This window comes from Anomalospiza imberbis, chromosome Z (assembly GCF_031753505.1).
Source record: "Anomalospiza imberbis isolate Cuckoo-Finch-1a 21T00152 chromosome Z, ASM3175350v1, whole genome shotgun sequence".
Classification (NCBI taxonomy): domain Eukaryota; kingdom Metazoa; phylum Chordata; class Aves; order Passeriformes; family Viduidae; genus Anomalospiza; species Anomalospiza imberbis.
In genome coordinates, this window is record NC_089721.1 from 66,135,307 (window position 1) to 66,153,057 (window position 17,751).

General features: G+C 37.3%; 1 protein-coding gene across 1 annotated transcript in view; it reads left to right on the top strand.

Annotated features, from left to right (window-relative positions):
- The window catches only part of FAM169A (family with sequence similarity 169 member A), a 34,506-nt gene that overhangs the window by 3,743 nt on the left and 13,012 nt on the right, over window positions 1–17,751 (top strand). Inside the window, exons 2-6 of the mRNA XM_068177046.1 lie at window positions 10,434–10,571; window positions 11,945–12,044; window positions 13,140–13,225; window positions 14,556–14,727; window positions 16,557–16,736. Coding sequence (XP_068033147.1) covers window positions 10,434–10,571; window positions 11,945–12,044; window positions 13,140–13,225; window positions 14,556–14,727; window positions 16,557–16,736 — 676 coding nt within the window. The remainder of the gene's footprint in view (window positions 1–10,433; window positions 10,572–11,944; window positions 12,045–13,139; window positions 13,226–14,555; window positions 14,728–16,556; window positions 16,737–17,751) is intronic.

Below are 17,751 nucleotides of genomic sequence, written 5' to 3' on the forward strand. Positions count from 1 at the left end.
AATAGGTTTTTTTAAATCTGGATTATTGAAGAGAAAGAACTATCAGTAAAGGTGTGGTCTCTGTTGAATCAGTAGCCCCTGAGGCAGTGCTAGAAGAATACACCCTGTTCAGAAATTCTGGTGTGGCAGTGTCTGTGAGCCTGCAGCTGCACCAGCCACTCCACAGCACTGAGAGCTGGTGAACTTCGATTGGTATGAAATGCTGTCTTCACCCTAACTGGCTTCATGCTTCTAAAACACCTGGTGTAAAAATGTAAAGTGTGCTTGAGTTATCAAATGCATTGCTGGAAGACCAGTCTTTTATCTAGCTCTTTTGCAGCCGGCAAATTCTACAAATAGAAATGTTTTCTAGGTTGAATAATACTTCTCACAGCTGTTGTAGAGTTAGCCAACAATAACCATAACTGGGAAATTTGAATTAATTGTGAGTTGATAATGATAAAATTGTAGGGGATTTTAACAATAGCAATGTAAGTTTTACTACAGTGCAGAACAGAGAACTTTATAGGATTTTAAAATGTTGGAATAATTTATTTATTTTGGTACCTCAACACTGGGAGTTTATGTTGCCAACATTTAGTCTGAAGCTGCAGAAAGGAGTTTTTTGAAGGAGCAGGAGGTAATAAGCTGATTCCTGGCAACTCAGTCTTAAGCTGAGCACTGATTTAAGGTTAGTATAATGAGTCAGCAGTGCTAATACTTTTTTCTACTAATACTAGCACTTTTTGTTGTTGGGGGTTTTTTGTTTGTTGGTTTGGGGTTTTTGTTTGTTTGTTTGTTTGCTTTTTAACAAAGTACAGTCAGGTGGTATGTTCAGAAGTATGAGTAGCTTACTTATGTTGTCCAAACCTACCACTAACAATCAAGCGATGTCTGCATTTCCAAAGAAGACAAGTAATTGAAGCTTTTAAAGCAGTTTGTTCATTAGTTTTTTGGTTTTTTTTTTCAAAAATTTAAGTACACCTGTAACAGGAGAGCATAGGTACTAGAAGATGTAGCTTAAAAGTGCAAATCCTACAAACATGTATTACAGTGAGAAGCAGGGGAAGTGCAGTGTGCTGACAGAAGCTTGTGAGTTCTTGGAATGTCAGGATGATTGTTGATGGAAATGATGGCAGATGACACCAGGGAGGAGGTTGTGTATGAATTCCTTCCTGCTATTAGAGACATTCTTGCTAAAATTTGCAGACACAGATCTTGAGTTCTGTAGTAACATGTTTAGTGACACCTTATGGATTCACATGAATGGATGGGGTTTTATAATGTGGCTGTCATGAGTTGAACAAAACTAGCAGTGGCTATACCCAGACAATTGTGGGAAACAAAAATTCACCATCCACAAGTATAAGACTACTGAAATAAAAAGGCAAACAGAGCTGCTCGGGAATCAATCTGATAAAGATTTTGTTAAATATTTGTTTGGATGACAACGAAGTATGAACACTGGGGAGAAGAGGTTCATTTTGTGAAAGAGAGAGTCAGTTGATTCTGTCAGTCAGAACAGATTCTTGATTCTGATTCTGGGCAATGAAATATTCTTTTTTATGTTTTATTCTTCCTTTGTTATGGAAGCAAGATTTCTACACAAACAAATACCAGAGCTTCCTAATTTTTTTTTTTCCTACTAGCTAGAGCAGCTTACAAGATGCCTGTCTCTTTCCTAGCTTTTTAATTGTATTGATATGAAGCTTGTATATTATTTTGTTACTTGCTTATTTTTCAGAGGATAGGGTTTACTTCTAATTTTCTAGTTTTAATCCATATGTGCCTTTTTTCCATTCTTCTGAAGATGGGATGCGGAAGATAAACATTGTTTCTGCTGACTACAACTGACAGAGCTAGAGACAGACAGAGGTAGTCAGTTTTTGTGGCCTTTATAAAGCTGAGGAAGTAATGGTGCTGTTTTGTGTGGACATATGGGGCTGCTTATTACTGTTTTTGTGAGAATGGTCTCTGTCACCTGGGATGGTAACTTGTAATACCTCTTCCTAACATGACTGGGCTCAGACTGGGACTCAGTAATGACTCCTTATACCGTCTATGGCCCAAGCATGTTGTCTACAAGCCTGTGAGTAATGTTTTTGATGTGTGTAATAATCTTGACATACGACTTTCACCCTACCTTTCCTTTGAGAAAGGCAAGGTAAAATTCTTTCTCATTATCTGTGTCTGTCTCTCATTCTTTTGGAGTGTTCCCACACTATTTTGGTAGGTCCACAAACTACTTTGAGAGTGTGCCTGTGAAGTTAATAATCTTGTTGTAGTTCATAATTTGTTTGCAAAGAAGCTGAAAGAACTTGCTACAGTCAGACACTGAGCATGAGTAGAAGGTAAAATTCAGAATTTGCTCATATTAACACTGTTTTTTTTAGCCATCTGACATCTTCTGAAGATAATTGTAGTATCTTCAAGATACTGGAGCTAGATCAAGAATTTGGAGATAGCTGCCTATTCCTTTCTGGGAAAAAAAGAGCAATTTTTAATCTATGATGATGTTTAAATTCTCACTGCTGCAAATGTGTTATATTAACTTTCTTTCTGCTTTCAGAATTCTACTCCTCAGGCAGTTGTAAATGGCCCATAGGGCCATACAATGGAGAGTCTGAACTTCTCAATTATGTGTGCTTATTGGTTTGCAAGGAAGTTTTATGGTTGACTGACAGGGATCTCTTGTTGCAGCCTTGTTTATTTGCAGTCCTGTGTCCAGGAACATCTCATGTTAATTCCTATTCCCCTTTCTGCATTTTCATTTGAATCACCCACAGAACCAAGGCAGTTGCTGCTTTCTTAGTTGTAGGCTGTTTTCTTAATTGTAAGTCTCCTGCTGCAAATGACATTAAAAAGCAGGCAAAAACCTGCAAAACCACCCACAACTAATTTAAGCAAGAAAAAAAAAGATTGCATACTGCTTAACTGTTGAATTTTCCTACAGCTTGTCTGCTGAAAGCCAGACTTCATGTGGCATAATTTCAGACAACTGTTTTAATAACTCCTTGGGTATGGAGACTGTGATTGCAAAGATTAATCACCTGCTCCTCATTGTTAGTAGCCGTAGACATCATCACTTGAATTTCCATGGGGAATATTCTCCAAACAGCCAGAGAGAGTTGCTGTTCTTTGGCTGATGAGAAGTAACTCATTAGACTTTGCTAACATGTATCTGTGATTGCTAATCTAATCTGTGCAGCTTTGACGTCTGCCCCAATTGTGGGGATAGGGGATAGGACAATGCAGCCAAGTATTTTAAAAATAGATGCAAATGCGTACAAAGGGTTACTGCAGCTCCAGTCCCACTGTGGTATTAGATTAGTTATGTTAGGCTTGATAGTCCACCAGCTTTCTACCCAGATTTGGTGGGTTTCGCTGTCCCTTTCATTTATTTTCTAAGTGTGGTAAAAAAAGAGCTTTCCTTTTTGTCCTTATCCTTATCTGAAATCACTAGATGTCTTTATGAAATGGCCCTTGCAAACCAGTGGGGTAATGTTAGAGGAGGATATGAAGGTTTGAAAAAGGAAGAAGTTGCCAAGAAATGTGGGTGCCAAGTGGGAGTAAGAGATGATCTTCTGATATTAAGCAGCAAATAAAGCTTCAGAGTATTGCCTTGTTAGATGCCCAGAGGAGCAGGAGGTAAACCTATGGAAGTTATAGAAGACCAGCAGGGATAAGGATAGTGTAGCTGTGTGTGTTTCAGGTGGCCCAGCAGCCACCTGTTGAAGAGAGGCTGCGGAGGCTCCATGTGCTGAGTGCTATAAGAAGGTCATTAAGGTCATTAAGGAGCAGATGGTGTAAGGCCTAAACTGCAGAAACAAAACTGGAGGGTATTGAGGGTGGAGCTGGAGAACTGCACAGAAGCAGCTTCAAACTGCTAAGGCATGGAAGGGAGAAAGAGCAGTGACCAGAGATGAAAGGTGGGTCATTGAGGGTTTCTGTGTGGAGTTTGGTGTTTTTTTTCCTAGCCCTTAAACAGGTTTGTCATGTAATGAAGGGAAGTTAGAGGAAAGTGAGAAATTAGAAAGAAGAGTGAGTGCTGAGCAGTGGAAAGATCAGATATACATCCGAGAGAGGCAGATTCATGAATTAATAATACCTAACTGTATCTTTCTGTCTTATACATGTTAATTATTTTCAAACACAACTAGAATGGTTTTCATTTTATGTATGGATGTAATCACCTTGAATTGGAGTAGTTGAAAAGGGAGGCATGAAAGGTTTCTTTAGGAAAAACTAGTTTTCCAAATTTATTAATTGTGTTTATTTTGATCAGTCTCAAACACAGAATTTTAATTCAGCATATGTCTGACACATTTTCATTGCAGGAAACACTTGTGCACATTAACTTCCAAAACTCCCTACTAAAGGAACTGTTCTTCAAAAAACCAGACAATAATCTCATTAAAATGTGAGACTGTATAAAAATGTAAATAACAGGTTAGTAGTTTGTATACAAAAGATCTTAGTTGTTGATTAAATGAGCTATCTAATATAATATAATATAATATAATAATTTAAATCACTTGAGTAAAATGCCACTGGTGTTACACAGGTGGCTAATTAGGCATATGAGTAAGAATAAAAAAAATAGAAACCAGTGCAAATCTATCTGAGCTGTCAATAACTTGTATTTATTAGCCTATATTCTCAAAAAATGTGAAAAAAAGCTATACTGCAGGGAAATATGCCTTAGTGCTAACGTGTGGATCATGGTTTGAAGACTTGTTGTCCAACCCCCAAATTTGTGATTTATACCCCAAGAAAACCTACCTCTAAATAAGTAGATATTTAGTGAGAAAGACTTGAGTTGTCTATTCAATGTAGCAGATCAGTGTGTTATTGTTGCTGTTTCAGGCTGGTGCAGTTTTCAAGAAATCCTAATAAACACTTTATTGTTTAAAACGTTAACACCTCTTTCCTAAAATATGTTCCTCTTCCTACAGCCAATGTACGTAATATTACAGATTAAAATTAGTGGAGTTTTAAGAGATGGGGATGTTTATAAAACTCAAAAGCTTTGTTACAATAGTGGTTTAAATAGGTAATTATGGGACAGGTTTTGTCTATGTATTTTAATTATGTTGACTCATGATAAACCAAGTATGTACTCTCTTAAATTTATTTAAATAACTAGTTATCTTTGCACAGGTTTAAAATTTACTTATTTTTATAATAGAATATTATGAACTTTTTAACTTATTTCATACTCTATATTTATAGAAATAAAAAAATACTTTGAAAACAACTTATCTCAGTTCAAAGTATTTGTTATTGAATAAAGAAGAAACAAAATGAAAATGCTGTGTGTATGTAACAGCTGGTAGTTAAAGCAAAGAAACATTTATGTAATTTTTCTGTTAACAGAATAATTGGTAAGAGATCTCAACAATTCTAGTGACAGATGTGATGATTTTGTTTTGTAGTTGAAACCAGAAGACTTAAAAGACTACTTTTTAAAAATTTTAAATTTTCTTACAACCTTTATGTAGTTTCACAGCTTTCACCAGACCAGCAACTGGATGCTGCAAGGTGGGAAACAAGCACAGAAAAATTGAAATGATGCTCCTGCTGCTCTGAACAAGGTTGTTGCTGCTTTGGTGCATCATCAGTCTGGGCCTGGAGCCTTGCCTAGGGCTTCTACAGTCCTGGCTTGGCTTTCTCTGGAACTGGTGTATGTGTGGACATATATGTTTAGTTTGTTTTTTATGTCTCTTCTCATGATGTGAGCCCAGGTGTAGCTCACAGCTAGTCTGGAAGATCGTGGTAGGATCATGGATTATATTTTTTAAAACAGAACTTGGTTTAAGGTGTGTGATGATTCATAGGAAATGCACGTCAGTCCATGAGGCATGGTCATCCAATACTTCTGCATTCATTGAAATTGATCAAAGCTTGGGTCAGACATTACTGCAGTTTACATTTTGTCTGAGTAGGCTGGTGCTTCATCATAGGACTGGACTTGTATTTGTATCCTGCAGGCTGGGTCTAAGTTGATTTTCCTGGTTTGGCAGAAACGTTTTGCTGGTCATGACTTGAGCACTCTGACACCTGTTCTCTGAACTGCAAATCACTGTTTTAGAAAAACCCCAAACTACTACTTAAATTATAATTATTTATTGCTAAAAACAAATTTAAATCTGAAGATTGTTCACCTGCATGATTGTTTGTCCCAGTTATTTTCTCATCTTGAAAAGGCCTTGGATGATTTTTTTGTGATTTCATTTTTTCTACTATTTTATTTTTTTAAGGAGAATGAGTTGTTCAGGTGAGCTGTGCAGTGTAAGTAACTGTATATTTCCAATACTTGTCAAGTTTTGATACAATGTTCGAGTATCTCATGATCTCAGTTAAGTATTTCTCACACTGGTCCCTCTGTGGTAATGATTATTTGTGTTTTGTAAAGGAGTTCAGGCAGGTCACATAACATGTCTGTGTTCACATGAAGTCTGTGCTATGTCTAGAAATTTCTCTAAATCCTGTTAGCCTAACCAGTTAGACTCCACTTCCCCTGAGATAAAGGCACCCAAACCCAGTTTTAAGCTGTATTTAAGCCCTCTGACATACTGTAAGAAATAACATAGCTTTTGGATTATTATCCTTCTGCAATTTTGTGTCATTCATTATTGAGGAACTGCAGGGGGATGAATAGATCTCTTGGTTCCTTTTAAAATCCACATGTAAGCTGGAAGTTGTGTGTACTGTACACCTCTCTTTCATGCACTCTGAGAGGAAATAGGAGTTGTAGATCTAATTTATAATTAAGCCAATTTCCAATGTTGCTCACTTATTCCATGGCTTTTCTTAACCTTAGTGCTAATAGTAATAAAGATTTTGTGAATAAAGAAGTGCCTGTGTTGCACAGGAATGTGTTCACTCATCCTGTTACATGTGGTTTTTGTTGGCATTCCATGAATTGATCTGTTACCCTCTGGTGCTGCAGCTGTTCCTAAAAAAGGACATGCCATTTCTCATGTAATAGCTTGCATAATGCTGGCAAGAGAGAAAGTCATACGATTCCACATTAAAGCAAATATTATTCATGTGAGTTTATGACACAAAGCCATTAATATTATTTTGTGAAATGATATGTTTTTGAAGAGTGTAAGATTTATTTTCTTTCTCTTGAAATGCTTAAGTTGCCTCATTTAAAAAATGAAATGTATTTTCTTCCCTCCCCTCCAAAAACACCCTTCTAATATGCTTTTATGTACAAATGTATATAAAAGCATATTATGTACTCATGATGAGTTTGGTTGCTTAGGGCTACACTGCATGTGCTCAGTCAGCCTGACTGTGTACTAACCAATTGGAATGGTACCCCATGAGCAGAACGTGGTCATGCAATGTGTGACAAAGATTTGACGTGACAGTTTTACAGCTGTGCAGTGCATAGAGGTCCAGAGCAACAAAAAGTGGCAGGAGGAACTGCATGGTAGAGACCTGTGCTGTTCCTGCTGCCTCTGCAGCAAAAATGTGTTAATGCTGTAGTCAAAAAACCTGTAAAGCGGTTTTCTCCAGCCTTTTTCTCTCTCTTGTTTTACATGAGACTGGCTAGATATGGATCCATCAATATTTTTACTTTGTTTAAAATACTGTCAAACCGACTGTGTTTTAATGAGCGACTAATATTAATTCATTACTGTGGGAAGACATTTGATTTGTCTTTGGTAGGTTATTTTGCATTTCAAATTTGGGATGCTTGCATTTTGTATTGTGATCTACTTCCTTATGCTCTGCTGTAAATTGGCATGGAACATTGTTCTTTCATCACTTGTTTAACGTTTTTATTATAACTTGTTAACTTTGTGAACAGTTACTGATTTCTTCAGGTATACAGTGAACTTAAATGCGAACTATTTCTGACCTCTTCAGCACAGAGACAAAATGCATCACACAGGTGTATGAGAGCATGTGACTTTGCATGTCTAATCTGCTGCTTGGTAAAAAAGATTAATGTTTATTTAGAAGGAGTGCTGAGTAGGTTTTTCTTAGTTTCTGAGGAGGTCTTTCTTAGTTTAGTCTCTGTATTGCTTTCTTTTGCATGACATGTTCTCTGTAAATGCTGCGAAAGGAGAAGTCAAAAGTGACTAGTGGGAGTTGAGAGCAAATAAAATCTAAGTGTGCCAGAAGAAATTAGGTACCCCAAATAGCAAACAGAAAAGTTGTCTGTGAGTGATTTTGAGGGTAATTTAATGAATGCAGTAATTAGCCTTTTTTACTTTTAAGCAAAGGTATGGTTGCTGGTTTTATTTTCATAGTGTTGTAGTGGTTGGAACTCAGATAATCTATTGGATTTCTTATTGCATGTTTTCTGTTTTGGTCTTTCATTATTTTATTCCAAAAAATGTCAGGAATTATTACCTAGAGGCCTAAAGTTATAGCTTGTGGCTTATTTATCATGCAATAATGAAACCTCAGCTCAATTTCTTTGTTAGTAGCAGAGTTATCTAAGCACTAAGGTATTTGTTTAATAATAGAGGGGGGTTACCCTTTCTGCCAGCATACAGAAAATTAAGTTTTGTGTTTTTCACATACCTGTATTCCTTTACAGCTGAATTTATCTTGCCTGTTGCAGTTAACGTGGTGGCAAAGCCTCATCTTCTTGTAGAAGTAACATCATGTGATCTTATACTTCTCTTTGCTTTGTCTTGCAACATGCTTATCAGCATAGTCTGCACGGTATTGCTGGTGTGTTTGAGAACTGTAATATGTGCAGGCAAGCTGTATCTGCTAGAGATAAGGAGGCTGGTGGTGGATGAATTTCACCCCTGAGGGCAGCTCCTCTGTCTGCTTGTGCATTGCTGCTACATTCAAAAGCATGCACACCTCACCTTTAGCTCTGGAAATCAGTTTGCTTGCAAACAGGAGGAGCCAAAGGAGTTGATAGCAACGGCAAGGACAGCCCTGAAATGTGGGAAAAAACAGGTGGAGAATTAAGAGATGCAGCTAAGTATCCGATAGGGTCAGTGAGAAATAGTAGAAGGAATATGAGAGACTGGAGAGGAAAGCAGGAGAAAATGCAAATAACAGTTGAGGAGAAGGAATTAACCTGAATTTGAAAGGAAATGGCTCTGAGGAATGCATATGTATATCTAAACAATGGCATTCATGGAAAACATTAGTGTTTTCATCAGCAACAGTGTTAAAGGCAGCAGTTGTAGATACCAATGAAGTCAAGTCCAAGTTCCATTTTAGCAGGGAAAAAAATCTCTTCTGTAGAAGGAGCAGTCTCTTCTCTCCAATCAACTTAGTAGTAGCATGTTATTGCTGGTTAAAAGCCTTCAAAATGTAGACTTTTAATTTCTACTGATTGAGTCAGAATAAGATGTTGTTTTGCCGTTGATTTACCTGTATCAGTAGAATAATGAATGGTGGATTAAATAGGGGGGGACTGAAGGTAAAGAGGAAAAAATCATTGCACACTAAGATTAAAAATAAATCTGAAAAACTAGCCTCCATAGTGAACACTAGGAATCGTAAAACTTGTATGAAAACTTTTGTGTTCAGAAACGTATGTGATGGGCTCGTGGGAGCTGAGAAAGACAGTAAGATCCCTGTGTTCCTCCAGAACACCGGAGTAGGTTCTCATGAACTTGTATTTACTCCTGCTTCTGAGAGATTGAGTCATATCTTTGAAGCAGCTGAGGGGTATATTTCTGTGTATAGTTTTATAGAGCTGGAATAGCATTACCTGAAGACTACTGGCTCCTGGATTCCAGCAGCTCTTCCTCATTTTAATTTCATACTGCTTTGACAAGGAATATCTGAATCTAAGAACTTTTAAGGAGTTATTGCCACTATGGTTTGGCTTCAGTGTTACAGTCTTGTCTTGTCAACTCCTTAAAGTGTCTCTCTTTAGTCTGTTGTGGGCTCTTGTTTTTAATGAGATTGTGTAAGTTTCTGTTCACAGCTGAAATGCTTTTGGAAACAACCATCTGTTAAGAATACTAACTGGCCAGTTGATGAGAAAAATCCTGAGCAATGTTTTGGTTTCTTCAGAGAGGGATTTAAATGCAAAGTCTCAAATTAACTCCATCTTGTTATCATCTAGATGGTTTACTTTCTTTTACCATCTAGTTATAATGTGACTGGTGATATCAAAAACATCATCTTGGAGGGAGATAGAACTAAGTCTGCCACCTCAAAGCAGCATGTACTTGTGCAGCAAACATGGGCCTTGTATGCTGGAAATCTGCCACAGCTGAGGTCTAGGGGGATCTGTAGGCTAATCTCATTCTTTTCCACTTATGAGTACAGATTTATTCTTTTACAGGCTGGGTGTTATTGGTCACCATCCTAATTAATTGTAAATGCTGGAGCATTTCTCTTTTCTGTCATGGAAATAGGGTCAAGAGCAGAGTGTGGGTGTTCAACAGTCTTATTTACATCTGCATTGTATGTCTCAAAGTACCTGCATTAACAGTGTTTCTTTATTTCTCAAGAGCATGTCATTCCCTGTGGATATATTGAACAATTACAGTCATGAGGACTTGGAGAACTCAGCAGAGGACTACCTCTTTGACCTTCGGTGGGGGAATCCAAACTCTCCTGAATTCTTTTCTCTGCCAGACCGCAGCAAGGTAAAAACCAACAAATACTGTAGTACTGGTGTTCTTAATATCCTTATAGATTTAAGATTTAAGATATCCAGTCCTATTGAATTTCAGAACTATTTTATCAAAGCTTTCATATTTTCCAAATTCAGAATTTGTGTTAAACTCTACTTTTTTCACTCTCTAACTGGGTTTAAATCTGGGTTTCAGTTATGGTGTGCTGCTTCTAGGCAATGGATCTATGTATATTATGCAATTTTTAAAAACCTAAAAAACCCAACCTGAATATAACCCTAAATTTTCAACTGATGAATCAAACCTCATGCGTTCTCAAAAACCTATCATAACTAAGGGGTTCATGATTTACTTGAGCTAACTGGCTCTTTTTTAATCTCAGTCCTTCAGTGTTCATGTTTGGGTTCAAGTTTTGATTAATAAGCTTCACTAATTTCAGAAGTGGTTATTTTTTCTTTATCTGAAATATTCTATGCTGTTATTGATCTCTAGTAGAGAATAGCTGTGACACTTTTATGTTTTAAACACTTATCCCTTGTGTGATGAGTTGGTCAGTGTTGATTCTGTCCAGATGAATGCTTGTATTAGAAATAGTACCAATAAATGCAGCAGTGTATAGCTTTAATGAAAAGTAAGTGAGCCGAGAGGATTTTCTGTGGGATCTAAAGGTCAGTGCAATGGATTCCTTGGCAGAATCAGATTCTTGACTACTTTCCAGCATTTATGCAAGTGCTGTATGCCTAAATGATTGCTTGTATTAACATCCTCATTTGTGACAATAACATGTGATAATCTTCTTAAATTTGTTAAACAAGTCTGTCTACCACACCATTCATGTCTGTCAAGTTTTTTATACATTAATTTAATAATGGAAGCATGTGAATTTAAATATCAAAATGCATTTCCACAAATTTACTTGATTCCTTAAAAGAAGATTATTTGACCCTTCCCATATCTTTTTCTGAGGAGGAATATCAAGTAGACAACTTCAGAATTTCTAACATATGTAACTTCAGGGGACAAAACCCTTTTGAATTTTCCTTCCCACTGTAGCACATTAGCACTTGCTAACAAACACAGTTTTGCTGTGCCAGCTTGTTTCAGCACTTGACCAACTGCCTCATTTTTCTGTTGGCTTTGACAGCTTGTGCAGTTGGGACTGTTGAAGTGAACGTAATGCTGAATCCTTGCACACCTTACTTCAGTTGCGCACAAAAATGCAAACTGTCAGGAGAAGAGAGCTGTGCAAATTACTGTTGTCTTTTACAGCTAGCTGTTAAGGACTTGATTTTTAATATTCTTGTTTACCTTGATAAACATTCTCTGTATTTTACTGCTGTTGTTTTAGCAAGAGTCTACTGAATTATTGTACATTCTTCTTGCAGGTTCCTATTACCTTGACATCTGTGGGCTTCGTTCCTCTTTATGGTGAAGAGCAGACACACAAAGTTCTTGCACTGTTTGCACCATGGGATTCACTTACAGGTTTAATTTTAAGTTTTTTATCTCTATATTGCCTTTTTTTTTCCTTTTATTGTGGAAAATGCATGTAACCAGGCCCTTGCTCATTTCATGCAACTGTAGCCTGTAACTTTTCCATTGTGCATTTGTTGTTCCCCATCTTTTTGCTCACATAGTGTTATTTTTTGTTGTGTATTTATATACACAAGTACTAGAACATCTCACTCTAATCAGATCAGAACCGGACCCATTGAATTCAAATGATAAGTAGCAAAATAATGTGATGCTTGTCTGGATCATAGTACAACATGTATCTCTTGATCTCTTTATGTATGCTTCACCTCTCCAAAAGGTATTTATTGAACATTCCTAGAATCCATTAATTTGCATATGAATTTAAATGCTGTTTATTAATAGAGATTGATCAGCATCGTGTGTAAAATTGTCTTCAGCTTGAAGTCCTAGCATAGCTCTGGCTGAGATTACAGTTTTTGTGGGTTTTCTCCTTCCATTCCTCCTCCCTTCTTCCTCCCCTTCCAGTTCTCCACATTTCCTTCTTCCATTTAATGCCATGTATATGATTGCCAAGTATGCCACGAATGCCTATATATCATACTCTTCCTAACTGCTGCTCAAATGGCTATCAGCCTCTTTACATTCATCTAACTCTCTAAAACTTGCACAGTTTCAATATTAATATCTATTAGCCACCCAATAATAGAATACATGTATGACTGAGACTTATCTTGACAGGCAGTTTTTAGTGGAAGGAGATGTTAAGAGCACAGTGTTAAAGGATAGAGCTTATGTCTGAAAAATAGTTCCTGTATACCATACCACAAAAAAAACCCTAAACCCAAACAAACGAACAACCCCCCCCCACCTAGTGTTTATGAGTCTCAGTTATCAAAATGTTTTGGACTAGGGAGCATTAATATAGTATATTAATATACTTAATGTATTATAGTATATATTAATATACATTAATATAGTGCCATCTACAAGATGCCTAATGTGATTACCACATTGTTATTCCTGAGTATTTAGCAACTTTAATGAATATGGTTCTTTTGGAATGGTAAGAATCACTAACTTTTTATTTCCCTTGTTTCTTTCAAGCTGTAGCCCTGTATCTTGCTGACCAGTGGTGGTCAGTTGATGACATTGTGAGAACATCTGTTCCTGCTAGACAGGGGCTTCATCAGGTAAAGCGCTCCAACATTCGCCTAGCAATTAATCCTATACTCCAAAATAATGGAAAATAGATAGTGTGCATGATATTACATGTTTTAATTTAACTTGGAAATGAGAGGGCTGTTGCAAGGCAATAGAGGATTAGGTACAAGGGGGAAAGGAACCTCAACATGAAGATAGAGTCTTGAACAAGAATGACCTTTGTACAGCAGCTTCATATGTAGACAACTTAGATGTTAGCTGTGTTACCATTTTTTTTCTTTATTCTTTAGAATATTGTGATCTGGTTGTGTTGAAACATCTTGGTAGAATAGTGCATTGTACCATAGCAGTACCTACTGATCTTATCAAGAAACCAGTAAACCAAAAATATTGTCAGGAATGTGTTGACAGAAATAAGTTGGAGTCAGTGGCTTCCTGTGGCAATACATGAGGTTTGGAGAAGTAAGTTGCCTGGTATCTGCTTTATTGCCCATCATTGACCTTTATTACCATTATTTAACCCTGTGTAGCAATGAATTTTCCAAAACTGGAAATCTGTGTTTTTCCAGGGGTGTAATTTATATCTGCTCATGGAATCTGGGCATTTGTCTTTGATTTTTGCAATTTTTAAGATTTTCTCTTGAGAGTTTGGCATGTAGCCTGGCTTTCTATATAATTCTTAATGGTAGGAAAATCAGGAAAGCCAAATCTTTTACAGGGGAGGTAGCTGAGATTAAGGATTGGAATAGATCATGGTTCCTCCTTCTTTCACAAAAAGTAGAATAGTGGTGAACTCAAATTTCATATATGAAAGGAACCCTGTAGGACAGATAAAGGATATTTAATCCCTTATTACATGCCACAGAAACTGTTGTAAAAGCTTTTTTCACTGCATCATGTCCTGTTGCCTGCCACTCTATCAGGAGTGATTGAGTGTGCCAAGTCCTGCCACCCTGAAGCTCATAATTTCTCCTTTGTAAGACTTCAGTTACCTGCTAGCCTGGGAATTCTGAGGCTGATGTACTGCTGTTGTGCTTGGTGAGTGTTTAAGTACAAGCATAGGTTTGAGTTAGATCATAATATTCTCAGTCCACTGCCCTTCTCCCAGATTTTACACATTGGATTGGGAGTGACACTGAAGAGACGAAATATCCTCTGTGGTTGTGATTCGTCCTTAACCTGTTGCAACAGCTTCTGAGCATCTTCTTGCCTTATAAGAAACCTCAGAGAGTCACCCTGCTTTAGCACTTACAGCCTTCCCTTGAAATCTCTCTGCAGCTGTGTTAAATAAGGTCTCTCATGTATGGGTATTAACTAATCTGACCAATCCTCTGAAATGTTTTTTCTGTGTTCCCTTAGGTGAAGTCTGTTGGAGAGAGAGTTGTTCTCTATGTTCTAAATCGAATTATCTATCGAACACAAGAAATGGAAAGAAATGAGATCCCATTTCTCTGTCATGGTAGCAGCCATTATGCTAAGATCATGTGGAAAAAAGGAGAGGCTATTGGGTTCTATTCTGTTAAACCTACAGGTACAACATTTGAGGATTGTGGGATTTGGGAAGTAAAGGGGAGGAGATAGCTTGTTTGAAGAATATTGTATTAGTAGGCTTTATAAGCCTTGCAGGCCTAATTGAGTTGGTGTTTTCCTGCAGTCATAAGAGATCAGATGGCTGTGAAAATCTCTAGCTGAAATAAATATATGCTTTAGCTAGATAAGCTCTTAGATTGCTTCATAATTACAAAATATATTTCAAACTGTAAGAAATTTGATATACCCGACAGCATTTTTTTTCTTCTCTAGAGCAATTGTTGGACTTGGATTGGACTGTGCTTGTCTTCAGTCAGCAAAAATGGAAGGCTTCTCTTTCAAAAAATTTTCAAAATTTCACCCATATTTGAGTGTGTGTTGTACTCTCAAATGAGTAGCCTATGTGGAAAAGGCCACTCTGTAGATACATATTTTGAGGAGCGGTGGAGCTCTTTAGGCATCCCAAAGGGTACCCAAGTAATGTAACCTCTCTGCTCAAGTTTCCCTTGCTTGAAAAATGAAAATAATAATAGAATCACAGAATGATTTTGGTGGGAATGGACCATTAAAGACCATCTAGTTTCAACCCCCCTGCCATGGGTGGAGACACCTTCCACTAAACTAGGACCCCATTCAGCCTTGCATGAACATGGGATGGGACATTCACAGCTTCATAGTTTGAACTTCCCCTTTCAGGGATGGAGCATTCACACCTTCTTTGAGCAACCTGTCCCAGAGTCTCACCACCCTTGCAGTAAAACATTTCTTCTAATATCCAATCTAAATCTATTCTCCCGTGGCTTAAGGCCACTGGCCCTTATCCTATTACTACATGACCTTTTAAAAAGTCCCTCTCCAACTTTCTTGTAGGCTCCTGTCAAATGCTGAAAGGCCACAATTAGGCCGAACAACCCCAGCTTTCCTTATGTGAGCAGTGCTCCAGCCTTCCGATTAATTTTGTGGCCCAAAAATAAGTATGTTCATGGGTTGGAAAAAATACAGGGTTGCAAAGACTAGCTGGATTGTATAGACATCTTTGTTTCTCATTGGCCTTGCTAGAGAAGAGGGCAACTCTTTGCCATGGTTCACAGATTCACTGAACGGCCTGAAAATGGATTGGCTGTTAATGGACTGTCTTAATGCCATTATAAAGCCATCCTTTTCTCACTGCTGAGTTCATAGTTATCCTTGGAATCCTCTGATGCTGAAGGACTTATGTGTTGTCACCATCTGTTTCCTGTTTGTTTAATTTAGGATAATATATTGTTTATGGGAGAATTTCAATGTAAAGTGTCCTAGCATGTTTTTTGTGTCTTCATTTTAAAAATTGGAATCATTGTTTCAGTCTTTAAGCAAGAACTGAATTACTTTTCAAATTTGTCCTGAGAAGTTATGTAATCAGCATAAAAGTGTAAGAAATAATTTTGTTTTCTCCTATTCCCTCCTCCAACTTTCAGCTCCATTTTTACTAGCTTTCAAATAGAAGTGTAGAGTGAGATTTCAAAGTGAGCCTTTCCTTTCTGTCTTGTCTACTCTTTTCTGGTGCTACAGACTTTTTCTGTTACATTATTCTATTCATGTATCTTGGAAACCTTATGAAGCTTGCTTTAAAAAGTTAATAAATGACTAATTGAAATTATTTATTTTTAATAAAGTTATAAATTATTTTTATAACTTTCCTTACTTTTGCTTACTATTATATCGTTTGGAATTTTTATAACTTATAAAAGTCTGTATTTACATATGCTGAAATCCATGCTGCAGCATGTCAGTCAGCATGCGGTTATGTCATCCATACTCATGGATATTTTTTCCCTCTGATTATTTCAGGAAGTGTTTGTAGCTCTCTTGTTCATCAGAAATATAAGTTGCCAGTGCTAGACACAATGTTTGTTAGAAAGAAACATCGTGGGAAAGACTCTGGGTTAATCATGTTGGAAGACTTTGTGGATTCCTTTACTGAAGAGCCTCTTGGCCTACGATATCCACTGTCATCTGTCATGTATACAGGCAAGCTCTTTAATTTTTTCTTCTAATTGTCTTTGTGGTTTCTTTTCATGTCCAAATGAGTATTGTCATTCAGCCTCCATGTTTGTGGCCTCATCCTTATGTTCTACATTAAATTTTCTGCACTTTGGTGGAGACTAAAAATCCTGATTTGTGTAAGATGAAGTAGTTCCTGAATCAATTTTTAATCCTCTATGTAAAAGTTCTGTTGGCTTTCTGCTACTGTGAAGTTTACCACTGTCCCGTTTCCCCCACCAAACCTGTAGCATGGGCTAAGGTTTTTCTGTGTGGGATGTAATGTCTATTTGCCTTGTAGCACCTTTTCCTTGCTCACACCTAAGCCCCATGAGGTTAATTCATTCTTTCTCTGAATTTCTGGTGCAGAGGACATACTAGGCTCTGCTTTAACTTGCATATCAGAAGGCACAGTTCTAAAATAAAAGGAAAGCATATATGGTTCTTCCATTAGCAACCTAGGAGGACTATGTCATGCAGGAAATTACATGGATTCCGGAAACTATGTTCTTGGGACTGCGTTCAGACAAGAAGCACATTTCTTTTGCCCTGTTTCTCAAGGCATGTTCCTTCTTAAGCCATTTGCCAGGGCCCCTTCTATGAACATTTTTATGCGGCCTTCTTAACCAGTAGAAATTTTCTGCTTTTCCAAGCACCACAGACTATCACTGGATCTGATAAGACCTGCTTTGTTAGGCTTCAATGAGGAAAATTACTTGAGCAGAATTTAATGACTAATTCATTTTTGTAGTCAAGAAATGACACAGTGGGGATCTTGTGCTCTGAAATTGTGTATCAGTATTGAACCAGGTGAAAAATGGTAGCTTTTTCTAGCAAAGACCAAAGAATAGGGTCAAAGCATGAATGCCTCTTCACCTGTATGCTTGATACATGTATAGAGAGAAAAAAGATGGAAGGACAGCGGCGCAGAAAATACTGTGGAAGTGAATAGTGTTTAACCATTCAATGGTAACATGTTAGCCCTCCCAGAGAGTGCTTGTCA